The sequence below is a fragment of the Canis aureus genome, chromosome 29 (assembly GCF_053574225.1).
Source record: "Canis aureus isolate CA01 chromosome 29, VMU_Caureus_v.1.0, whole genome shotgun sequence".
Classification (NCBI taxonomy): domain Eukaryota; kingdom Metazoa; phylum Chordata; class Mammalia; order Carnivora; family Canidae; genus Canis; species Canis aureus.
Genome location: NC_135639.1, coordinates 16,545,984 through 16,572,458, shown reverse-complemented (window position 1 = coordinate 16,572,458; position 26,475 = coordinate 16,545,984). Strand labels below are relative to the sequence as shown.

At 37.3% G+C, this 26,475-nt stretch overlaps 1 protein-coding gene across 2 annotated transcripts; it reads right to left on the bottom strand.

Annotated features, from left to right (window-relative positions):
• Nucleotides 1-5,718: 5,718 nt before the first annotated feature.
• DCLRE1A (DNA cross-link repair 1A) lies at nt 5,719-26,466 on the bottom strand. Of its 2 annotated transcripts, none has more exons than XM_077877563.1 (10): nt 26,243-26,466; nt 24,505-25,650; nt 20,903-22,591; nt 19,111-19,244; nt 17,855-17,973; nt 14,744-14,884; nt 13,053-13,198; nt 12,108-12,262; nt 8,122-8,263; nt 5,719-6,526 (listed from the first exon to the last, which is right to left on the bottom strand). In XM_077877563.1, the coding sequence occupies exons 2-10, from the start codon at nt 24,965-24,967 to the stop codon at nt 6,366-6,368; spliced, it is 3,150 nt and encodes a 1,049-aa protein (XP_077733689.1). In that variant the 5' UTR covers nt 24,968-25,650; nt 26,243-26,466; the 3' UTR covers nt 5,719-6,365. The 2 variants fall into 2 exon arrangements, with proteins under 2 accessions (XP_077733689.1, XP_077733688.1); XM_077877562.1 differs by lacking the exon at nt 26,243-26,466 and adding an exon at nt 26,007-26,115.
• Between the last annotated feature and the right edge of the window lie 9 nt (nt 26,467-26,475).

Here is a 26,475-nt window from a genome sequence, read left to right as displayed (position 1 = left end):
CTTTCAAACAAACTTAAAAAAACAGTTTAATAACATTATCTAATAGTGTATTAAAGCACTGCTTTGATGCCATTTTATGATCTTAAGTTCTGCTTTCCATTTTGAAATAACAGAAGGGCTTATACAGATAATCTGACTTTACAGAACTTTTTCTCATTGAAAAAAAGTCTATCATATTTAAGACAAAGCAAACTGTGTTCTTAGGTGTTTTTAAATCCCTATGTAATCTACAATAGCTCTATAGGGAGTTAAGCCATAAAATGCAGTCCCAAACATAAGAGCAGCACTTACATAAGCAAGTTTCATTTAAATTAAATGAGCTTTTTTAAGAGTTCAATTGATCACTCATGAATTATTTACCTGTGTTTTGTGTCGCTAATTTCTCAAGTATCCTATTTCACCAAGTAGCTCATACAATTCCAAGGTACCCCAATCTCTCCTTTCTCAAGATATAAAACTGCACAAATTTATCTCTGAAGTATTTTACATATGTTAGCCAACCCTCTAAGGGAATGCTAAACTTCTCCAAGGCAATGACCTTGTCTTAAATATCAACACCTCACAGATATCCCATAATTGCAATGTGTCGAGGTTCAAGACTTGGCCCCGTTCTCCTGTTAAACTCTAATTCATATACTTATATACTATTCAATATGGGCATGTATATTGATACCTAACTCAGTTTTTCTTCATTTCCAACACAAATTTGTGTTGACTGCCCTGAAATCTTCAAAAATTCTCGATTTTCTTCAGACTAACCTCCCAACAGCCTTAGTATGGCTATCAAAGCTCTTTGCCATCTTCTCCCACCTACCCTTTCTAGGCTGAGCTTCACATGCTAACACATCAATGCTCAAAGTTCCTCTCCCACACTCTACTGTCACATCTCCAGGACTTTGCGGTCTCTTGGATTGCTCTCCAGTCTCTCAGAAGTCTATCAGTGTTTTTAAGAATCATGTAAAAAATCATCTTCTCTACGGACTATTCCTTATGAGAATTAATTTTTCCCTTTGAAGTGCTCCCAGGCACTCTGGTGTTATACCACTTTTCACAGCTTGACTTTTACAGTGCTTAGAGGCATGTCTTTCTTCCCTAATATTCTCTGATGTTCGAAACCATTTTATTCATGCATTAGTCCCCTAAAGGTTTGTAACCCCACCCTATACAGAATAATCACTCAATACATGCTTGCTAAGTTGCTTTTTTTTTTTTTTTTTTTTTTTGAGATCTTATTTATTTGAGAGAGCAAGATAGAGCATGAGCAGGGGGAAGGGGTAAATGGAGAGAAACAAGCAGACTCCCTGCCCAGGGAGCCTGTTACAGGGCTTGGTCCTAGGACCCCAGGATCATGATCTGAGCCAAAGGCAAACAACTGACTGAACCACCCAGGTGCCCCTAGACTGAACTGTTCTTATCTTAATTTCCCCACAACACCCAAGAATAGTGTGGAGCACATAGCAGTTAATCACAAATAATGCTGATTGATAAAAGTTCTTGCAGGGAGGATTTAAATCCTTAATGACTGATTTTAGTGTAAAAAAAAAAAGTGTCAAGGGGCACCTGGGTGGCTCAGTGGTTGAGCATCTGCCTTTGGCTCAGGTCATGATCCCCAGGTCCTGGGATCGGGTTCCGTGTCAGGCTTTCCATAGGGAGCCTGCTTCTCCCTCTATGTCTCTGCCTCTCTCTCTCTTTCTCTCATGAATAAATAAATAAAATCTTTTTTTAAAAAAAGGTGTACAAAAAAAGTGATACATCTTGACAAAGAAAAATTTATTCTCTAAGTTGTTTCCACACTGAATTGGACCTAAGTAACAGAGCTTTTGGTGTATGGAAAACAATGAGCTGAGTAGTTTGAATATATTTTTATTTTCAGTGGTTCTTCTGGAGTGAAAGAATTTTGGATGCAGTGAAACGGCAGGACACCTGCACCCCAATGTTTCTAGCAGCAATGTCCACAATAGCCAAACTGTGGAAGGGGCCTCGGTGTCCATCGAAAGATGAATGGATAAAGAAGATGTGGGATGTATACAATGGAATATTACTCAGCCATTAGAAATGACAAATACCCACCATTTGCTTCAACGTGGATGGAACTTGAGGGTATTATGCTGAATGAAGTCAATCGGAGAAGGACAAACATTATATGGTCTCATTCATTTGGGGAATATAATAGTGAAACGGATTATAGGGGAGAGAAAATGAGTGGGAAATATCAGTGAGAGTGACGGAACATGAGAGACTCCTAACTCTGGGAAACGAACAAGGGGTAGTGGGTGGGGGTTGGGGTGACTGGGTGATGAGCACTGGGTGCTAGGCTATATGTTGGCAAATTGAACTCCAATAAAAAAATATACAAAAAAAAAAAGGAATTTTGGAAGTCAAATTCTTAGAATGTACATGGATTTTTCACTGTTTATTCAAGATTCATTCAAGTACTTACCATTAATTAGTAATGTCTCTGGACCAGACACCGAGAAAGGTGCTGGATGATAAAATGAATATGATAAGCCCTGACTTGAAGGGGACAAGTCTCAGCAGAATCTGGGTTGGGACAAGTCTCAGCAGAATCTGGGTTGTGGTGGCTCAGAAAACAGGACTAATTAACTCTATGTTGATGAATCTGGAAGTTCTTTAAAATGTACACTTTTAAATTCAGATTATAATATGTATGTTTCAATGTATATTAAAAACAAATATATATGGGCAGCCAGGGTGGCTCAGCGGGTTTAGTGCCGCCTTCAGCCCAGGGCCTGAGCCTGGAGACCCGGGATCAAGTCCCACGTCAGGCTCCTTGCATGGAGCCTGCCTCTCTCTCTCTCTGTGTCTCTCATGAATAAATAAAATCTTAAAAAAAAAAAAAAAAGATATAACACTATTTTATTTAGAAAACCACTTTAGATTCAGCAAAACACATAAATAGATGCTATAAAGCAGGGCCTGGGAAGATGGTAAGGCAAGAGTTTTCTAGTATAAAATGCAGGGAGGCTTTCCCTCCCCAGGCCATGCAAGTGCAGGGTCAGCCTTGAGAACCAGTGCCCTGCTTTGAATCATGTACCCTAACCTCTCCTGCCTCACTCTAGTTCTGGCTCGGCTATGAATATTTAAGAAAATAATCATTTTGTGTTATACTCAGTTTTGTGCACTTGGTACACTTCATAACAAATGTTTTATAAATTATTTCTGGCTTACCAAAAATGGAGCTGTGAACTCATGGGGCACTGGAATGAGACCTATGCAAAGAGCAGGTCTACTTTTTTTTTTTTTTTTTAAGATTTTATTTATTCATGAGACACAGAGAGAGAGAGAGAGGCAGAGACACTGGCAGAGGGAGAAGCAGGCTCCATGCAGGGAGCCTGACATGGAACTCGATCCTGGGTCTCCAGGATCACGCCCTGGGCTGAAGGTGGAACTAAACCGCTGAGTCACCCGGGGCTGCCCAGAGCAGGTCTACTTTTTGGAGGAAGGGGCAGATATTAAGGGAAAGAGGCAATAATATAATTAGCACATTATAATGACTATCATGCTAAAAGCTTCCAACTATTCAGATTAGAATTCTTATACCTAAACTGTTCTGCTATTATCTATAACCATTAACTTATGGTTTTGCTGGCTCTGAATAACATTTTTTTTTTAAGATTTACTCATTTTTTTTGAGAGTGAGAAAGGGAAAGTGTGCAGGGGCGAAGAGGGGTGGGGAGAGGGAGGAGAGAGAATCTCAAGCAGACTCTCCACCCAGTGTGGAGACTGATAACAGGGCTTGATCTCACAACCCTGAGATCACTACCTGAGCCAAAACTAAGAGCTGGATGCTCAACTGACTGTGCCACCCAGGCACCAATCAAATAACTTCTTTATTGGAATTTTTCTAAGGTCAATATTGAGTGAACAGTAATATTTCACTCAATATTACTGCATGAACAGTAATAAAACCACCAGAAAGGTCACAAGCCAATATTAATATTCTTTCAAGACAGATTATTTCAAGGATTAGTACTTGAAGATGACTTCCCTTCTTAGTTCCTGAGTCTAGTTATTGATGGGTAATTCAGGACCAAATAGGGAAATTTTGAAGGCATTTGGTTTATAGGACTGGAACTCAGTAACCAAATACATCATGAACTTAAATTGTTGTTCTGAAAACTAGTTTCATATTTAGGTACATTAATAAATACAGCAGCAGGGATAAGGGATTTAGATTTGAAAGGGCATTGACATCGAGTAGGAAAGATTTTCCTGTTACACTGAAGCCATGACAACTGGGAATCAGTTTGTCAAGTGTTACTGCCTCTGGGAAATCAATGTTCAGTGTCAGGTAAGATTGCAGAGCAGCTCTCTGAAAAGTTCCAAATACAGATATAGTAGAACATCTTCCTCTGGGATGGCTTAATTCTATTTCTTCCTTACATGTGTATAAGATGCTCAAGAGCTGTCATCCATTTATTTTGGGTTGATTTATTATGGTAGATTTCTTCTTTCATTTCACTTTAAAACTGAAATTTTTTATCTACCGAAGTGTGAGGTGTTGGAACTAAGAATTTCATATATAGCTCTCCATGGAGCCTCGAGAAGTTTGGCTGTGATTGTGACTTATATTTAAAACTCTTTGGGGTGATCCCTAAATGAGGTTCTGCATGTTCTGTGGCAATGGCAGCACACAAAGTCATTCTGAGCTGCTGTAAATAGTGCTGTTTGTGTAGAAAGAGGTTTTTTGTACTGAATAATAAAAAGGCTGAGGCTACCCTTAAATAATATGCCTGGATTTTCCAAGTAAAACCTCTAAAATCATGAAAAAAATCTTTTTTTACCAATGAAAAAGGACAATTCCTAAAAAATACCCTATTACTCAAATAATAAGTTAAAATGACCGTAAATGACTTGACCATCTCCCCTGTATTAAAAATGCCTATATTTGTGAGCTACACAAAGTCTTTCTAATTTAACTCTTACTAACTAAAGTTTAAAACATCAACCCCAAACAAGTTAATATATTTTAAATGTGTAATTGAAGTCAACTGAGAGTTAAATTGAGTTTATTAATGTTGTAATAAATTACAACAAGCTCCTAAAAGTTTTTCTTCCCTTAAATGTGATCCCTATCACCCTTACCTACATAGCAATGCAAAATCCAAGCTTGTGAAAATAAAGTTCATGAAGAATACTATCCTTACTGAAATCGTTACTGGAAATAATTTTCCATGAAAACATTTTTTAAGAAATGTCTTAGAGGAGGCTTGGTCAGTTAAGCATTTGCCTTCGGCTCAGGTCATGATCCTGGAGGCCCGGGATCAAACCTAGCATCAGTGTGTGTGTGTGTGTGTGGGGGGGGGGGGGGGGGGGGCGCGGGGGGGGGTGCTCAGCAGGGAGTCTGCTTTTCCCTCTGCCCCTACCCCTGTTCATGTTCTCTCTCCCTCTCAAATATATAAATGAAATATTTAAAAAAGAAAAAATTTCATTTCTAGAGGTAACATAAGAATATGCATTTATACATATATGTATACATATTCATTATACTTGTTTTCTTAAATCCCAGAAAAACATTTTTAATATGCATTGGCTTGCCCCAAATGTTCATTTTTGGATCAGCTACTTAGTCTGTGTTGGAGACATCAAGATTCATAAATAAATTATATAATCTCATTTATTATTGCAAATCCCAATGTTGCAATCAGAATTTCTAATTATCTGATGTCTTGAATAAACAGTTCAAATAAACATCTATTCAGGTAAACTTTTCACCATCCTTTATTGGGTTATTACCTAGGGTGGTTTTTTTTTCCATTTATTTATTTTTACCTAGGGTCTTTAAATCACCTTCCTTAGCATCAAATGTTATTTTCACTGAAATTTGATAATTGTATGAACATCACAGTTATAATTCCTAAAAACCTAAATTATAATTCCTAAAAATTCCTAAATTCCTAAAAAGACACTGTGGCAAATTTAAGATTACTTTTTATTTAAGTATCATATAAAAGTTATCTCATAAAAATATGCTCCATATTAAATAATTTTAAAGATACATACTTATAGACAATGCTTTCAATGTCACTTATCTATTACCATGAATCCTTTGGTCCCTAAGGCTGCCTTTGTTGCCTCTCCTAAGGCTAGATGCAGAGTATAACTGCTCCTGAGGGAGGAGCAAGAATCAAGGGTACTTGGGAGACTAGTGTCCATCATTACTGATGATGCTGCGAGATACCTGGCACCATAAACATGCTATTTAAACACAAATGAGAAAACAAGCTCTCTAAGCAGCCTTCACAGGGCTTTCCATACAAAGCATATTTCATATCAATAAAGATTTAACTAAGTAATGAGCTATACCTAAGTTACTTAACAGTTCTGAGTCCTTTCGGGTAAAGTCAATATCCAGCTTCCAATTTCCACTCTTTAAAATATTTCTCCATTGTCCTCCTAGATTTCAAGGTACCAACATTCACAGTAGGTATGATTTTCTGGGGCTTCAGCCACTGAACAAAACGTTTCAGTTCTAGGTAGCTGCTGTGTTCACTATAAGGGATTCCTGAAACACAAAAGAGAAGATATTGCAGACAAAAAAAAAAAAAAAAAATCGAATTATTTTTTAAAAATACACAAGGCCAAAATAAAAAAGGAAAGCAATCCAGAGTATTTCTGTCAAAAACTTCCTGGTGCTTTATTTCTGATTTTAAAAAATGTGTTAATAAGTTATATGGAGAATAACAATTAAAATATTAAAATGATACAGAAACTTTGAGCATTAAATAATTCTACTGCTTTTCCTATAGACACTTCATATGCATGTTTATAGATTCTTATTTTTAATTAGGCTTTCTTTTTATTTTTTTAATTCTTTTTTTTTTAAAGATTTATTTACTTATTTATGATAGACATATAGAGAGAGAGATAGAGGCAGAGACACAGGCAGAGGGAGAAGCAGGCTCCATGCCGAGAGCCCAATGCGGGACTCGATCCCGGGACCCCAGGATTGGGCCCTGGGCCCAAGGCAGGCGCTAAACCGCTGAGCCATCATCCAGGGATCCCCTAGGCTTTCTTTTTAAATTAGGCTTTTCTCTTTAAGCACTTAACTCAGCTATGGACTTCAGGAAAATCCTGGAAAAAACAAGAGTAAAATTTGAAGAGTATCAAGCAATTGACTCTTGGTTTCCAGAGCAAGTAAACGGATTATAGTCCCTGAGCTTTGCACACAGAAAAAGTAAGCAAAAAATAATAAAAATAAACATAAAATCTTAAAAATCCCTTTATCTTTACTGAAGATCAAGTGCCACAGAGAAGGGGAGAAGGAGACTTGTTTTAACTGGGATCTTTAGGGGCTGAAATTAAGTCATTAGTCTAGGGACATAGCAAAAACATTTCCGTCAGCCACAATTACAATAAACAATTTCTGAGGACAAAGGCAAACCTCCTCCACAAAATGAGAAAAATGAGTCAAATCTGTTCCTCTTGCCGTCATGGCATTGAACCCAATCTTCCTGCTGACAGTTTGCCAGTGGCACCTGAGCTTCCAGACTCAACTGCATTGCCCACCCCTCCTCTCAAGCACTTTTAGGGTTCCTCGAGATAGCACTGATCTCAAAAATGAAATAATCTGTATTAGCCAGTGTCTTTTTACTCTTGTCACATTCCTTTCTATCACTGTATGTACTAAAAGATGCAGTTTTAGAGTACAAAAAGCAGAAACTAGATTTTATTTATTTTTATTTTTATTTTTTTTTTTTTACGTTTTTATTTATTTATGATAGTCACAGAGAGAGAGAGAGAGAGAGAGAGGCAGAGACACAGGCAGAGGGAGAAGCAGGCTCCATGTACCGGGAGCCTGACGTGGGATTCGATCCCGGATCTCCAGGATCGCGCCCTGGGCCAAAGGCAGGCGCCAAACCGCTGCGCCACCCAGGGATCCCCAGAAACTAGATTTTAAAAGATTCTTTGGTGCCTGTTCTTCTTGGATCTTTTTTTTTACAGCTCTTTTTATTGTTTATTATTTTTATTTTTAAAATTTAAATTCAATTATCCAATATACAGTACATCATTAGTTTCAGATGTAGTTTTCAATAATTTATAGCTCTTTTTAAAAATGTCGTAACAAACATTAAAAGTGAAAAAATTTCATAATTATACCATATATTGAAATGTTTCCTTTGATCTGAGGAACAATGTCTCTTATATTAGTTAACTGGTTAGAATGCGTCCATCCTGTAGGCCGAAAAGCCAAAATCTGATTAAATTCTCCACCGCATTTCTTCAAATGACTCTGTAAAGCCTGTTAAATAAAAATAGGATATGTATTTAATAGTCAGTGAAGGTGGGTTATGTGGCATAAAACAAAATGATCACATTGGCATAGTGTTAGGGAGTGTGCACTTGGTAAACATTAATTTGCAATAACCTAGAGTTGTACTTCCAGAAAAAAATAAAATCACTGAAAAAGTAATTTTTCCTTTTATCTAAACTTAAAAAAAAAGTGCAGTCTGAAAAAAAGTAAGATGAGGTAGCCTTTAACATAAGAATTACAGATTCAAAGATTACAATTCAGATAGCTACCAAAGAAAGAAAGAAAGAACTCTCCAAATCCTACTACTATTAGGATACTGAATATACTGTTAGGATGTTACAGATACTAGTATCTAAGAGTATTTCTGTTAGAGATACCAGTATCAACACTGGTAAACAGCAGCCCAAAATTATCCACATGTATATATGTACAACGGAGGACTGACAGATAAATGGGAATAATTCTGTGAACGGCATTATATTCAACATGTACATATATTTCAAAGACACACACTAGCACTCTTCTCAGGGTCTCACTCCTTTCTACCCTTTAAACATGAACTAGAATACTTTCAAAACTTTTTCATGCTACTAGAGTTGGAAGTTCTATGGTTCCCTAATAAATCGTGAGTAGAACTTTCCAAACTAAAGTCATCATAAGTGATGACATTTGATGAAATCTGAAAATCAACAACTAAAGTTCAATCTTTGAAAGGTAAGAAAAATCCAAAGAAAGACAGTAATGGTACAAGAGACACCAAAAGTCTAATACTTTTGGTCTTCAGGCAAAACCCACAGTGTCAAGGGCTTAGTATAAATTTATAATTAAGTTCTAATTTACTTTAAAATAATAAAAAAATCTAAACTGCACATGGTGCCATCTTGGATTTCCAGAGGTCTCCTTTTTCTTCCTTAATTATTCATACTCTGAACTGTTGTAAAAGATGCTGGTAGAAAGTTCTGAAGAAAACAGACAAATCCATGCATCCATCTACTTTGTCCCTCATTCAATACATGTCTGTTCCAGTATTAGGCCACATTGTGGTGTCAGAATGGTGAATAAGAGACACAGCCCTTTACCTTCTGGAAGCTGAGAGGCTAGTGGGGAGATGGTCAATAAAACCCACTTTCTGGGTCTTTTTTAAAAATGGAAACCATATGCCCTTTCTTAACTTTTTCTAATTCTTATCATCTATTATACCATCAGCAACTAGAAGCCTTACAGACTGACCATTTCACAAAGGGCTCATTTTTTGTAGAAATTCCTAGAAATGGGATTGTTGAGTTAAAGGATTTACCCCTAACTTCCACTTCTATCCATGATGGATGAGCATGCTCATCTCTCTAAATCATGGCATGGGAATATTACCTTTTAAAAAAGCATACCAATTTGGTAGGAGACAAACATTCTTGTTTTGTTATTTTTATGTTTGATTACTAGTCAGAGGCTAAACATATGATTGTGTTTTTTTCCTTTGTTTTTTTTTTTTTAAAGATTTTATTAATTTATTCATAAGAGACACAGAGAGAGGCAGAGACATAGGCAGAGGGAGAAGCCGGCTCCCTGTGGGGAGCCTGATACAGGACTTGATCCCAGAACCCTGGGATCATGACCTGAGCCAAAGGCAGGCGCTTAACTGCTGAGCCACCCAGGTGCTATTCTATATGATTGTGTTTATGATATTTATACTTCACTGGTAAATTAATAACAATCTTTTGATTTCTCCTTTGTATCAAACAATGATCTCTTATTAATTCAAATACCTACCATTTAAAGAGTCGTATTTCTTACCAACTACTGCCTCCCCACAAAAAAAAAGGTTAAGCTATGGATAGATAGCTAAGTTTTCATTATAATCCCTGCAAATTTTTGGATTTTTGTCTAGCATAGTCTAGGATCTAGATAACGTGATACTATCTGCTTACTTACCAACCCTCTTCCCCTGGTCCTCACAAAAGAAAGGAAACAATACAAAACTGAGGTTTAGTGCAATTACACATTTAATATCATAAAGTGAGAGTCCAATTTCCAATACAGGTCATAAAACATATCCATTCCTATTTGTTTCACAAGTTCACTCAGTAGAATTAAGTGAGAATTTCTGCTTTTCACGAAACAAATTAGAGTTACCACAAAAACATCATTAACCTGTGCCACAAAAATTGATGATATTATTATCCAAGCCAAACATACGGGAAGAGGCTGCCAGCAGCTGCTAGTCATTCATTAACTACAATCCGGGAACTACTGCCATTTTATTAACTTTATTAAGAATGATCTAGTCAAGGGGTGCCTGAGTGGCTCAGTAGGTTAAGTATCTGCCTTCAGCAAGGACCTGGGATGGAGCCTTGCATCTGGCTTCTTGCTCAGCAAGCAATCTGCTTCTCCTTCTCCCTCTGCCCCCGCAAGCCACTCATGCTTGCTCTCTCTCCTTCTCTAATAGATCTTTGTTTCTTTTCTTGTTTTTGTTTTTTTTCTTAAAAAGAATGATCTAATCAACATAAAGTCTCTGATCCATGACCTGTCTCTGTTTATTGGTAACCAGTTTGTGATAAAAACTGATTTTGGTATATGGTATATGCCACTAGAATGGTTTTTCAGTAGGTTAATCCTCTATAACATTATTGTTTATTGTCGTAATGTCTTACCACATTCAGTCAACCAGCTTTATTTTTTTTTTTTAATTTTATTTATTTATGATAGTCACATAGAGAGAGAGAGAGAGAGAGAGGCAGAGACACAGGCAGAGGGAGAAGCAGGCTCCATGCACCGGGAGCCCGATGTGGGATTCGATCCCGGGTCTCCAGGATCGCGCCCTGGGCCAAAGGCAGGCGCCAAACCGCTGCGCCACCCAGGGATCCCAGTCAACCAGCTTTAAATCAGAGGTGGTAGTCAATCCATATCACATATATGGATTCAGGATGTTGAACTAGATAGCATGAATGGTTTTATAGGGTTTCTAGGACTTTCAAGCCTGCCTTACAAACCCTGAAAATCATATCTGTTTACATTTTCACAAAATGTCATTAGCTCTGATGCAACAAAACTATTTTTGGTGGCAAAATAAAAAAATTGGCTTTAAGAATTAAGATATAACCTCATGGAAGCCATTGGCTTTCTGCTTTATCTGGGTTTTTGAAGACAAGAAATTTTTAAAAGTGTTATTTTTTGAAATGTCATTTTGGAAATATCTGGTCACATATGTATCTTTTTTTGTTGTTTATTTGTTTTTGAGTAGGCTCCATGCCCAATGAGGGGTTGAACTCAACTCTGAGATCAAGGGCCACATGCTCTACCAACTGAGCCAGGCAGGTGCCCCAACCTCTCTCTATCTTAACCTACACCTTAGAACTGACACTAGAAGTTGCTCTCTTAGGATACACTTCTACTATTTCACTTAATCCTCACAACAAGTAAGTTTCCAACATATTATCAATGTTATTGGGATTAATGTTAATACAGAAAAGACCTGAAAAAAAGAACTCCTTAGAATTCTCTGTTCGTTTCCCTACTCAATGGAAAGAACTAGAAGACAATCTTAAACACAGAAGATTTAAATGACCAGACAGTTACACACTTTTCTATTTTTGTTTCTTTTAGGACAATTCTCTAGTCCCTGTGGACATCTGAATTACTCCATGCAGCTACACACACATAACAAATTAAAAAATTTTAAATTACACTTAAAAGGTTTTCTGGGGCAAGGTTTACTATGACTCCACTATAACTAAATTCCTCTGCCTTAAATACAGGTAAAGTGGGATTTCAGTTTATAATCGTTGTATTATCTTTTCTAGTCCATCCTAAAAATACATATTCTATGAATGCTTACCTTAAAGTTAATTTGCATCATTGGGAGAAGGTGAACCAGTGAATTGCACATGTCTGTAGTGATGAAGGAATTAAGATCTGGTATGTTGAGGCACTGTAAGGTTTTATATTTTTCTTGGGACATGGCCACTCTTGAACCTAAAACATCAGCAATGGCTACAGGCAAAGGAAAAGGTTAAAAATAGCATAACTGCAGCTTATGAAAAAAATTATAAAGTTACAACCTAATCAAAATTTTAAATAATAATTTACCAACAATAACAAAAGAAATTCAAAACATTCACACTTTTGCTATATTTCAAAAAGGCTGAATACTTTTATTGGTTAACTGTATGAAATAAATTGTGAGAAATCCAGAGAATTTATTTTTAAGGACCTAGTATTTAAAAACTGCAAAAGACGGATACAAAGGGATAGAAGAAAAGAAGGAACCAAATTTGGAGGAGTTAAAACTCCAGCTTTATCATTTCGTATCTTAATGTTTGACATGATGTGGCCATAATTAGGAAGAAATGCAAAGTATTTTGTGAAATAGTATATATAATGCCATCTTGACAAATTGCAATTACATATTCTAAATCATTTATGTACAAAAATGAAAACTGTTCTCTAAAATAATTAAATTGATGGTTATCCTCAAAGAATATGACTATACAGTAGTTATTTTTCAAAGTTCCCTGAAATACTAGTGTAGCCTGGACATTTCCTCTGTAAACATTCTGCAGATGTAAAGGCTGCCATAAACACACTTATCAAGTGTTTCTAATAAGTTAAACCTTTTAACGTTTAAATGAATCCACTCTATCAAGTTTTTCTTCAAAGGTAATATTGCACCATTTCAGGAAATAAGTATCAAGTACAAGCATCCAGACTGAAAGGGCTTTATGCAAAAGAGGATCTGATCTTTATAATATATTAATGTAAATTAGATACAGCTACTACCCACCTAGGAAGACTTTCTCTTTTCCAATAGAATAAGTGCCACAGACAACCAGAACACGTGGGTTTCGAGTTACTGCCTCAAAGGCAGTGTTGATGGCAAACTGGATAACCTCTTGCTGAGACGGAAAGGAATATTCTGGGCTGCAATATCTGTAATATGGAAATATGGTACTTACTAAACGAGCACCAAGAAAGCCACAGCATTAAGGTAGATGCTATTTTAGAAACCAAGCTCTAGCTGACTTACATGTAGTGGTTGTGTAATATATTAACAGCACTGCAGTTATTCCCTTGCCTATGGGTAAAATATTTGTTATGAGCCATGGATAATTTATGTTGGAATTTTATATCTCCAATACGTCTTTTACATTATATTTCTTTTATTGTCCTCACATAAAGAAGTTGCCTCTTTTTCCTCAAGAACAGTTCTAGCTGGCTATTTTAGGTATGAATATATACCCCAGCATCTTTTTAACTTCAATCACTATCAAAGGAAATACTAGTGATAGGGATTATCTCTGAACTAAAGAAGTCTGATTTAGTTTAAAAAATTCTTAAAATAATGAAACCAATCATTAATTTAATAAAGCAAATTTATTTATTTATTATTTTTTAATAAAGCAAATTTAAATCAAACAGTTAATATTCACATGATTAACTGCTCCTCTGAGGAGATACAGAAATGTATATAGTATTACAAGAATATAATAGATCCAGTTGGGTTAACCTCAATGCAATCACACCTAATGAAGAAAGGTTAACCGTAAGACTACTAGCTAGCTATTGCTACTTGGGATGAAAATTAAGCATTTTTTTTCACTTAAAAAAAGTCATAAAGTACAAACATTGAAGAAACATTTTTTCCCATTTTCAAAATTGTTTTTGCTGGTCAGCCATAAGAATAGAGAAAACACTTGTCTTTTTTCTGATGAAAAACCAATAAAGAAATTCAGAATTCTATTTGCAGAGCAAAACGAAGCAAAAAAAAAAAAAAAGTTTGTTTTTTTACTATTTTCTTAATGTATTTAGTGTTTAAAGTACATATAAAATAATTAGCTATAGTGTTAGAAAACTGGATGTGAAAGACCATCTTTTACTAAAATACGCCATCCAAACTCACTTCTTAAAACAGGTTGAAATAGTTGACATAATTCATTTCTAACCAACTGATGAGATACTTTAATATATAATAAAAAATAGCTTGTACCATTATATTTATAACATTTAGGAATTCAAAGCTGTCACTTATAAATTACTTTTGGAGAAAGGAACAAAGTACTTTGAATATTCAAAAATACAATCACATTTTGGCCTCTGTTTCTTCTTTACAATTACAGTTAATAGTCATACATATACTTTGAAAAGGTAACTTAAAAGGGTATTTTCTTAAAGTTTGCCTCCCAATTTTTCTTCCTTGTTTCAGTAACAGGATCCTCACATAAACCAAAGGAAATCACAAAAAAAGAAAAAATGGAGTTGTATTTGGTTAAGACAGGTCATCCAAATTTGTTCTTAAGCAAGTATGTATTTTTTCAAACAGCAGTTCTCTGATAAAAACTTAAAATGATCACTGACAAGAAGCCATCATTTTGGTTACCTAAGCAACTGTGCAAATTGTTCATAATAAGCAGGGCAAATATTGTCAGTGGGGTTAAAAAAAAAAAAAAAAAGGCATACAAACAAAGCCTTTCTTACGTTGTATCTAAGTAAAGCGTGTGGACTTTCTGGCCTGCAAGACGAGAACGTTCCATCGTGGGATCAGCTCGGAAGTCACCAGTGTGTAACAGGACATTACCATTAGGAAGATAAAACAGGATCATGACAGCACCTGGACAGCTGAACACAAACATTTCAAAGGAAGAGTCTTAATGCATGCAAGGCAGCTGAAGGACTTCAATATCAACCAGTTAATACCCTCTAGTAGGAACCACAGGACACAGCACTGTACTATAGACAAAACAGCGCTTAAGCAAGTTTACATCACAATAATAATAAGAAGAAAAAGTGGTGTGCAGGATAGGATTGATTCAGCAGGCTAGGTTTGTTTGAATGCCACACTTCCTCACCTAAGGCCTGTCTTTAGGATTCATCCTTGGCTGGCCCTTGAGAGAGGAGCTGAATTCTTGGAATATGCTGCCTGGTTAAGAGTGCTTTTTATGCCTGAAGCATGGGCCATGTGTTACCAGTTTGACCAGATAGTTTATGCTAATATTGTTATCTTTGGTAAATATCTGTTTTGCTCTAGGGGACTGGAGTCTGAGGAGCTGAGGCAAGTCACGTGGTATTGTATGTGTATGTAACTGACCCTCATTAAAAGCCCTGGCTGGACTCACATGAGCCTCCCTGTCTGGCCATGCTTGGCATGTGTGGTGACACAGCACTGCTGGGAGAACTAAGTGCGTCTGTGCTACTCGTTAGAAAAGGATACCTGGAAACTTGTGCCTGGTTTCTCCTGGACTTTGCCCCCATTTGCCTTTTCCCTTTGCTGATTTTAATCTGTATCCTTTCCCTGAAAGCATGAGTACAACAGCTCTTCTGAGTCCCATGGGTCCTTCTAGTGAACCACTGAGCCTCAATACTGCCAAAATACATAGAGCTTTCATTATTAATTCTGGGAAAACACTGGGAATAATTACTTTTGTAATTAAAACTTCCTTTTGCCTTCCCACCCCAAAACTTCAGACCACAATGACTTTACTGGGGAATTCTATCAAACACAAAAGGAAGAAATAGTACCAATCTATACAACATCTTTCAGAACAGAATAGAAGGGAATAGTTCATGTGGCCAGTAGTACTCCAATATCAAAACCAGACAAAAGCATTATAAAAAAAGGCAAAAACTACAGACCAATATCCATTACGAAAACAGACACAGAAGTCCTTAACAGAATATTTAGCATATCAAATCCAGCAACACATATTTTGTAAAGGATACTCCATGAAGACTGAGTGGAGTTTATCCCAGTGATGCAAGGCTGGTTTAACATTCAAAAAGTCCAGCAGCATCATTTACCCTTTTTAACATCATAGAGGAGAAAAATTATATGATCACCTCAGTAGATGTTGAAGAAGCATTTGACAAAAGTCAACACCTATTCATGATTACAAACTCTCAGCAGACTAGGAATGGAAGGGATTTTCTTCAACCTGATAAAAGGCATCTAAGAAAAACCTATTGCTAACATCAAGCTAAAGGGAGAAAGAGTGAAAGCTTTCCTCTTTGGGTCAGGAACAAGGCACATCTGCTCTTACCACTCCCATTCAACACTGTACTAGAGGTCTGAGCCAGGACCATGAACAAGAGGGGAAAGAAGCATTCTGAATGGAGAGTAAGAAGTAAAACAAGATTCTCTATATTTGCAGATGACACGATACTACATTCAGGAAATTTTCAGGAATCTATAAAAAACCTACTACAATTAATGTGCAAGTTTAGCAAGGTCTCAGGATACAAGGTCAAAAAACAAAAATCAGTTGTCCATCAAGAGGTGAACAAAGACATCATAGTGTGCCCATACAATAGATACTACTCAGCAATAAAAAGAAACAAACTATTGATACACACAGCATGGATGAATCTCAAAAACGTGATGAGTGACAGAACCTGGATGCAAAAGAGTACGTACTATGTGATTTCATTTTGCTGAATCTCTAGGAAAGACAAATCTAATCCATGGGGACAGGAAATAGATCAATGCTCCCCTGGGCTGGAATGGGGCTTGGGGATTGACTGCAAAGGAGCACAAGGAAACCTTTTGGGATAGTGACAATTTTCTGTATTTTTACTGTAGTGGTATTACATGTGCTCAGTGGGGAGTCGGCTTGAGAGTCTCTTTCTCCCTCTTCCTCCCTCTTAAGAAAGAACGAAGAGAAAGAAAAAAATAAAGAACAAACAGCAACAAAGTTAGCAGACAAAAAGTTAAAAGCAACCTGAAGCGGGAGCACGGGTTTGGATTTTTAGAGATCTAGTCTTAATTTTAATTCTCTAAGCACCTCTGACCATTCAAATCATATATAAAAAGTATGAAGAAGCAAGTTGACAGTTGGATTTCGGTAATAGGATACTGACAGTGCTTTACATTAAAAAAAACAAAAAGGGAAAAAGGGAAACCACTTTCTAAGAAAAAAAAACTTCCAAGTCTTTAGTATTAAAAGCCTGAGGGATTTCTTTCTTTCTTTTCTTTTTAAAGATTTTATGTACTTATTTGACAGAAAGCAAGGGAGAGAGAGTACAGGCCGGGCAGAGGGAGAAGCAGACTCCCTGCTGAGCAGGGAGCCGATTTGAGGCTCAATCCCAGGATCCTGGACCATAATTCAAGTCAAAGGCAGAGCTTAACTGACTGAGCCCCTCAGGCACCCCCTGAAGGATTTCTTTAAAAGGGAAAAAAGAAAAATCCTCTGGTATCTGAATGGAGTGCAAGCTGTTAACTTACATAAGTGATATTAAAGAAAACGGCAAAAAAAAAAAAAAATAAGGAAAATGGCAAAAGGTTAGCTCTTCAAAACAGCAGCAACATGTTAAAATATTTTTTAAAAAAATAAGATGGAGTCTCCTATGTCAAGGATAGTAATTTAAACTGCATTAAAAATGAATTAGATAACATTTAAAGGACCTTTCTACATTTAATCTGATTCTGTAATTGAATGTTATTTTTTTTCAAAAGGAGAACTGTTTTTACTTAAAGTTTTAAAAATATCAACCACATTAGTTCCAATAAAAAGAAGTTCTTAAACAGATGTACTAATACTTTATTTTAAATATTTTTAAAATATAAGCTAGTTTTAAGGTAACTTTAATACTTACTGATTGGCATCAAGCAAAACAACTTTTACACCATTTACTATACATTCAGTGTCCATTGGCAATGGATGGATGTATTGTTTTTGCACGTGAAGTTTGCTCTTCAACAAATTGCCAGTTATCTGCAAAACAGAATGTGCTTATTGCTGATACAGTACAACACTAAATTGTTGTGGGACACAACAATAAAACAGATAAAGTCTTTTATTTCAGATCTAGTTTGGAACCAAGTATCTTAGTCTCTCTGTTTTCCCACTTACTTGTATTCATGGAAACCCTCCAGAATGTCAGGAGGACCTTCCTACAAGGACTACGTCACAACTGTGCTTAAACATGGTTCACTGGCTCTCCCTCTCCTGCGGAAAGTCCCTCATCCCCAGATGATATACAAAACCCTTCATTATCTGGCCCCTGCACATTTCTGCAGGTTTATCTTCTGTTAGAGAATAACAGAGAATAAAGAGAATTTCTCATGGTTAGCTGTTCTGAATTGTCTCAAGTGCCTGCAATGGGTAGATTTCCCAGGCGTCTATGCCAGTGTACAAACTCTACTCTCTACCTAGGATGCCCTCTCCTCTTTCTTCCGCCCGGTTCTGGAATTGGACAGACCTGTGTTCAAATTCTGGCTCTGCCACTACTAGCTCTGTGACTTAGGACATACCACTTAGTCTCTCCCAACCTCGGTTGCTTCATTCATAAAAAGAGATTCATTTTATTTCAATGAAAATAATGCAAGAATGCTTGAAAATTAAATTGAAGTTTTAGCCAAAGCCCTTAGTAGTAGGCACTAAAATAGTCACCTTTTAATAATTAATTCAAGGTATCTTTTCCACCACTTTCTCTGAATTTGGCCTGGGGCAGAATACAGCACTTTCTTCTTCTATTTGCTGGCGTCCCATTCAGTTTTCTGTCGCAATATCAATCCTACCACAGTGTATTTGCAAATGTATCCCGTGAAGGCTGTGAGCTCCTTGAAGTTAGGTATTTTGCCCTGAAAGTCTTTTTGGGCACTCAATAAATGTTTACTGAATGGAACTTAGGTGTTTTAATACACCATGAAGTAGTTTACTGTTTCCATATAATAAAGCATTTTTAAAAAGTCTTGTAACCATTAGCAATAACTCATTTAGCTTTAGACTCTTGATGTTTTCTCACATATTTTCTAGTAGAATGATAGATTTTACAATGTTAATTGTTCTTTTTTAACCACATGCTTAGAAATTCACTGCATCCCATAAATTTAGAAGGCAAAAACTTACCTCACTACAATAAACTGGAAATGTGAAGTTTTTAGACAATCCAGCATAATGATCAGAATGAAAATGTGTGAGAAAATAGGCTGTGCACCCTTCAACCAATCCGTACTGGAAGGCATCAACTGTAAAGCCAGTCCCTGTAAAATGAGAAGAGCACACAACTGCTTGAGCAATAGCCAACGTAGTAAAATGTGAAAGACATCCAATTCGAATATAGTGAACTCCCTTACGTCTTTACATCTGTTTCAACGAGCTTCATAATTTAAAAACTTATGCCACATAAATTCAGCCAAAAGAGGATACTACAGATGAAAATGAGTCTTTTAAGTTTATACTAAATATCCCAGTATTGGCTCCTAAAAAAATTTTTTTATGTACTTTTTTTTTTTTTTTTAAGTAGGTGCCACATCCAGTGTGGAGCCCAACAAGGGGCCTGAACTCACGACCCTCAGATCAAGACCTGAGCTGAGATCAAGATTCAGATGCTTAACCGACTGAGCCACCCAGGCTCCCACTGGCTTTTTTTTTTTTTTTTTTTAAATGAGCAACTGTACCAAAAAATTTAAAATACTAAGTTACAAACCAATTGTTTTACTGATCTAAAATCCTTTACTTCTGCAAAACTGCAAAAGGAAAATGCTCACTTTCTTCTTATTTTATTCTATTGTGGCAACTGATACTGGAGGGTACAAACGGTCAAAGGCCCAAATAACCATACATATTACAGTGGTTGTGGCCTCCACTGGGTCACAGTACAATAACTGATGGACAGCATATCTGTAGTATTTGAATTTCATTGTGGGGGATGGGAGGTTGGAGGTGAAGAAAGGAAACAAGAAAATAAATTCCAAAAAAAAAAAAAAAAAAAAGGTTACCTGAAGAAGCAAAAAAGGGAAAAAATAGAGCTGAGCTGTTCTGAAAAGTGTTCATGAAAGAAATAATCACCACATGTATAAACTATGATACCTAAGTCATAAGCACACCTTCACAATGCCACTGAGGCTTAGCCACACATGGCACACTAGTCTCAAGCTCACTTACAATATAGAAAATTCATCAAATAAGTATTAAAAAACAAAACTGGTGCTGTAAGGTACATAAATGATATGCCCTATATAAACATTTTGAGCAAATTACAGATTGCAGCTATCAAAGTACTTTGCACAATCTTTCTGAAACCAGGTGCATTTTGGCAGATTTTATATTATTTTTAGAAGAATTATTGGTCTACAATACAGTTCAATTTACTACACATTTTTCTAACTCGTCTATGAAGGCATGAGAAATGACAAAATATAAAAAAGGCTGCGGAAATAAGTTATGATTTAGAGGTTTAAAATGACAATTATTATGACCTATACAATCTGTTAATTTTCCTTCTTTGAAGCTATTTAGTGCTTTGTATTTCTAAGTGCTTAGAGACCGTTTTAATGAAATTTTATTATAATTTGTTTTTATAATTACTTACAGACAGCCTTCCCTCCTTCCACATTAAGCTGACCTTTACTCATCTGTGTCCTTCTGTAAAATCTATATACGAGTATCTTGTGTGCAAAATACTATATATTTATACTTAATAGATATATTTATATATTTAATAAAAGTTTGCTGATTGGGGCAAAAGCATTTAAATAGGCAAAAAATCTATGTTACATTTCAACGAGGTATAAAAAAACAAAAGAAATACACAAAATTGTTCTATACAAATACACACAGACACAACATGGGTAATAAACATGAAATTTTTAAAAGTCGATTTTTTGTAGATATATTAAGCATTGGCATTTGAACTTACCAGGTATTTTCTTATAGAATGGACATGTCTTTTTTCTTAACTGTCCTGCATTAGGTGACTCTGGAATTTTCATATTCCCTCTCTGCAGCCTGCCACAAGCTGATTTTATGGAGACTTTGTCTTTCTTTAAATTGACTGTTTTGGATTCTGTCCTGTTAAGGTGATGTGACCGCTTCTGAGGTGTTCCTTCCTCTAGTGAATCTGACTTTTTGAGTCTCTTTCTTCTTTGTGGCCTCTCATTAGAAACTTCCACAGAGGGCTGACTCTCATTTAAATTCTTTGCATCAAATTCTAAATCACTTAAAGATTTTTCTGCTTTCCTCTTGCGCTGCCGGGACCTCTTTTCATTAGGACTTACAACTGGATTTAAGTTCATCCCTCCTACTGCACTTTCCCCCAGCAATTTCTCTTCCTTTCTTTTGGGGGGTAGTCCAAAATAAACACCTATATCCATTTGTTTCATTACCTTGGGAGATGGCTGTGTTGCAGGACACTTGGGACCAGATGGTGACATTTTCAGAGACTCGGCAGCAGTAGGTGCGCCGGAAGATTTCTCTGTATTTGGAACCATAACTTTACTGTCTAGTCTACCACCTAATGCCTTTCCGCAGACACATGCTGAGTTAGTATTGTTCTTAGCACTGAAGTTCTTACTTGATAATTTTCTGATTTTACTTTGGGTTGGATGGAAAGAAAGATCCCCTTCTCCCTGGCTTTCGATTGCCTTCAGGATCTCACTATTAAGTGATGGAAGAGGAATCTGATTGCAAACACCTGATTCTTCAATGACCTGTTTCTGTTTATTTGATTGAGATGGGTGACGTTCTGGCTTTCCAAGGTTTGCTTTAGCAGCTTGATAACTAGAAGTAAGTCCCTGTGCTAATGCAGATGGAAACAGCACAAAATCATGACCAGGATGTGCTGGATCCTCACATGAAATAACACTTCTATTTTGGGAAAAAAGTTGAGATGAACCAATTAGAGTGTTGTATTTATATAATACTTCATGGTATTTATCCTGAATTAAGAAGCTGTCCATGTGGGGGCCACTTTCCTGCTGGTCCATCAGGAAGGCACCATGGAGTTTTTGAGACGAAGTAGAGCTGTTGTCATCCTCTTCCAGGCTGCCATCTTTAGAGCTTCCCGTAAAAAAGAGTTCCTGCTGCGAAACACCCAGTGTTTCATCCATAGTGTAAGTCTCCTCGTCACTCTGAAGCGGAGAATAAGAGATTTCACAGCTGCTAAAGTCATTTTCTGGCAATGGGGAACGTATGTGTTCTGAGTTGCTTTGGATGCCTAGTTCCTCAGCAAGAGGGAGACCGACTCCTACCAGTTTGTCATTATTAATACCTTCTGGAAATTGTGGGGTTTGTTGGGACGTTTGGCTATTTGTCGAAGAAGAAATCTTTTTATTGGTTTCAGTTGGAGATTGAAATTTCCTGAGACACGGTGTCACTAATGAGGGATGAGTTGAAACATTTAAGTCTTCTGATTGCTTCCAAGGCAGAGGCCATCTTTCCTCAAGGCCACAGAGAAAGCTTGAGTTAGTCTCATGGCAACAATCCCCTGACGGATGGGCTGGGCTGCTGACAGGACTCCTGCTCGCCCTGCTCTGAGCCAGCAGGAGGTGAGTGTATCTCTTGAAATGAGAAGGAATTGTTGAGGTGCACAGGAGACCATCAGGACACTCTGAAAATTTTAAAAAAGAAAAAAAGTAGCGCAGGATCAAAGCCCAGTGTTAACACGTAAGTGATAAGTTACCAACCATACTTTGAGGCCTTAAGAACTTATCGTTACACAATCAAAATATCTGGCATAAAATAACAGTAATCCAGTATGGTTTTGCAACGCGCTTATTATTTTTTAAACAAATACTTAAGATTTATTTTCAGATAATCTTTTTCCCAAAAAAAAATGTTGTAAGACTAACACCTTTTCTTCCCTTTAAATAACTCTCAAAAATATGAGCCCCTTCAAAACTCAGTTCATGTTTACACAAGGTATTCACAGGCCTTCCTGTTTCACCATCGCTCTGGCAATAGAGAGTGAAAAAGACTAGTGTGTCTCTCAGAGAACTAAAGTTCTAGCCCAGTTTTTGTCTTATCAAGCAATACAGATTTGGGACGATTAGAGTATCCTATTAGGGTCCATCATTTAATACTTACACTGCATACAAGAGTAACAACAATCTTAGTTATAGCCCTTCATACACTAAATAGATTCTAAGATTCGAAATTCAATTTGGTAACTTGTTAATAATATGGCTTTAATAACCTGGAAACTATTATAATTGAGAAACATTCTGTAAACCATCTTGGCATATCCCCTTCTATGTTAATTTCCAGGGGGTTTTTTGTTTTTAGGTTTTATGTAAGTAATTTCTACACCCAACATGGGCTCCACCTAACAACCCTGGGATCAAGAGTTGCATGCTCTTCAGACTGAGCCAGCCAGGTGCCCCAATTTCCAGGTTTATCAAAAAATGACCCACTCTCCCTCCCAAAAAAGACTGGTTACATTAAATTAGAAGACCTCATCGATGAACATAATTAAAACCATCACATAAAAGTATTTGTTATGGCACAGAATTCAGTTCAAGAAGAGTCCATCTGTGATGCTATTCAAAGTAGTTTAGTGAAAAATCAAAAGAAAAATCTCTTTGAGGTGGCTTTCTCATAAGACATTTCACCCTGAGCTGCTCACCATAGGACTCCAACTTCCATTTCTGATTTTCAAGCCACTTAAAAGCAAAATACTAGCATTTGATGAGACTTTTGCTTTACATGAAAAAAAAAAAGCTAATGCCAAAAATTTTTAAAGTTCCTTTGCGTCTTTATGCAGTACTTTAAAATAACTAGAGGTTAATAATGTCTCTGAATCATACATAACATGAAAGCCATACTGAATAGTATTTTTATTTTGCTGAATTTTAATTCTTTGAGATTAAAAAATCCATATATGGTATACATAACTTTGAAATCTACAAATCATCATAACAACCCATTCTTCAGATACTCCAAGTAGGACTACCTGTTAAATATTATATAAAAGATAATAAAAGCATAGCATTACTTCAGTTATCACTTGGCACATTTTTTAATTTGAATCTTATAAATGTAAGACTCCTTCCCAGATCTTCTTCCTTTACCATAGCATGACAAATTCAACAGGATCCTGTTTAGAAGACTCATAATTCTCTAAATTTGTTTCACAAAAGATATAGGCATTCTTTTAAGAATGCTCATCTATAAAACATTAATACCACTTACTTTTTGCAGTCATTGTGAGAAGCAAGTAAATAGTGAAAGCATCTAGTAGAGTATGTGCTCAATTAACATTTATGAAAAATCACTGAGATGTTTAGGAACTTCTATGACACAATATAATGCATTTCAACTGTTTTCAAGTTTGCAACATTCTTTAAAATTATACCATTGACTATGATCTTTTTTACCCTTCTCAAGAAGGGTTTCCTTGTTTCCTTCCAGGGTAAATAAATTATTGATACTTTACTGCTTGCCTTGCTTGTTCCACAGACTCCATCTGGCTTAATGCAAGTCTTTTAGACTATTTAAAGACCACTCCCTTTTTTGTAGTCTTACCTGTTTCAGAGACTGGTGGAGAATCCAAACACTCAAAAACATGCCATCGAGGTGTCTGACCTAGCAATGAGGAAAAAGGCATCTGGCAGTTTGGGCAGTATCCATCATAAACTGGACGTATCTTTGGTGATACTTGTTTATTTTTGAGGGTCCTACAGTGCTTTCCTGGAGTGGTTTCCTTGTCTTGGGACTGGTGAATACCATCGCCACAACTAGAATTCTGACTAGAAGCTACGGAAGTCTGACTACCTGTTTCTCCAAGGCACATTTCAGGGTCCTTTGTCTTCTCTTGGGCTTCTACAGTTCTCTTTTTATTTCTCTTTCGTGTCGACTGGCATTTTCCATCTGTTGCTTTTTCAACAGATTTTCGAATATTCTCAGAGCAATTGTTTGTTTGTACCGATTTGGGTTTTCTTTTAGACTTGTATTCCCAGATGTCTTCTTCCAAAACATCTTCTAACATGGCAAAATGATTTTTTTTTTTTTTTTAGCAAATTAAGAATGTATTTCTGGTTATAAAAATTTTTAATGGAAATATATTTTGCTGAGAAAAAAAAAGGTAACTTGATGGGAATCTAAAGCTTTGGTAGTGGATATATTGGCAAACTACAGACCTTACACCTGCAAGCACCTGCTATTCCATTTATACCACAATAAAATTAAGAGAACCTACCACAGGGGTAGCCTCTGAGAAGTTTCCCATTGTGACTACTATTTCATTCAAGTGTGTTGGCCTTTCCAAGGACTCGATTCATAAATATAAGAATCAGTAGCACTTCGAAAACCAAGCGCTAAGAGGAAGTATAGGTTCAACGGCTTAGCTTAGAATGAGGTTTGCACAACAGTTATGATGAAGGTCAGTCCTGTGGGTTCCCTTTGAACTGGACAATGCTCCAAATAACTCACAAATGCCACAGTCCCTGGGCAACTGGTTTAGCAGGTTTCCCGCACATTAAAAGGCTGTCTCAGCTCCCTAGTACTACCATAATCACACACCAGAAGCAAAGAGGTGTGTCGTTCAGGCGGGGTGGGGGCGGGGTGGCGGACTAGTAATTAATTGCCCGCATCCGTGACTCTTGGATATTCGATCACTTCGCTTTTCCTGGGTCAGTCCGATTATCTTCTTCCAGCAGCGAGGAACCAACACTGCACAATGAACAAACAAGATTCAAATGCATGAAGTTGTGTTTGCACCGAGGTCACCCACACTGCACTCCTAAGTCCACACTGCAGAGGCGGCCCGCCCCAGCGGTGGCCAGCCTCGCTCTCCATCAGCCTCAAAACCAAGGTTCACCTGCCGGAGGCCTCCCACCTGCTCCACCTGGTCTTTGAACTCTGGAGGCTGCAAGGCCAAGGAGCGGGGCCTTACGCTTTGCAGGGCGGGGAGACAGTGAGCTGCGAGCGCAGCTGGTTCCATAAAAGCTAGAGAACCGTCCGCTGCTGAAGTCGGAGGCAGCCCTCCCCCTCCCTCCCCCGCCTCCGGGATCCTCGCCTGAGCCCACCTGCCCCCCGCACACCCTCGGGAGCAGCTCCAGCTGCGTCCGCTCCCCTCGGCGCCCCCCTCCCCCCTGCTCCGCTGGCGAAGTGTTCGCGCTCGCACTTTCAGCTCCGCGGGGCGACAAGATACGGTGTCCGTGTATAAGCCAAAGCCATCGCCAGTCACTCCCAACTTAAAAACAAACAAGCAAACAAAAAAACACCTATATCAGGAGGCTATTCCTACTCCCCCGCCCTTTACCTTTGGTGTCTTGGCGGGAACAGCTTTTCCCCTTGCTAGTGCTGTGTCGAATCGGCTGACCCCGGTCTCAGGGCGGGACTTTGAAAAAGTTTGTGTCCTTTTTAAATCCTACGGATTTATTTTATTTCCGCTTTGTTCTAAAGCCCGCAAATTTCCAAAGTGAGGTGTGTGGGGGTATAGGGCTGTCAGGGCTCCTGGAATGCGGACCCGGAATCTCTCCCCATGCTGAATCT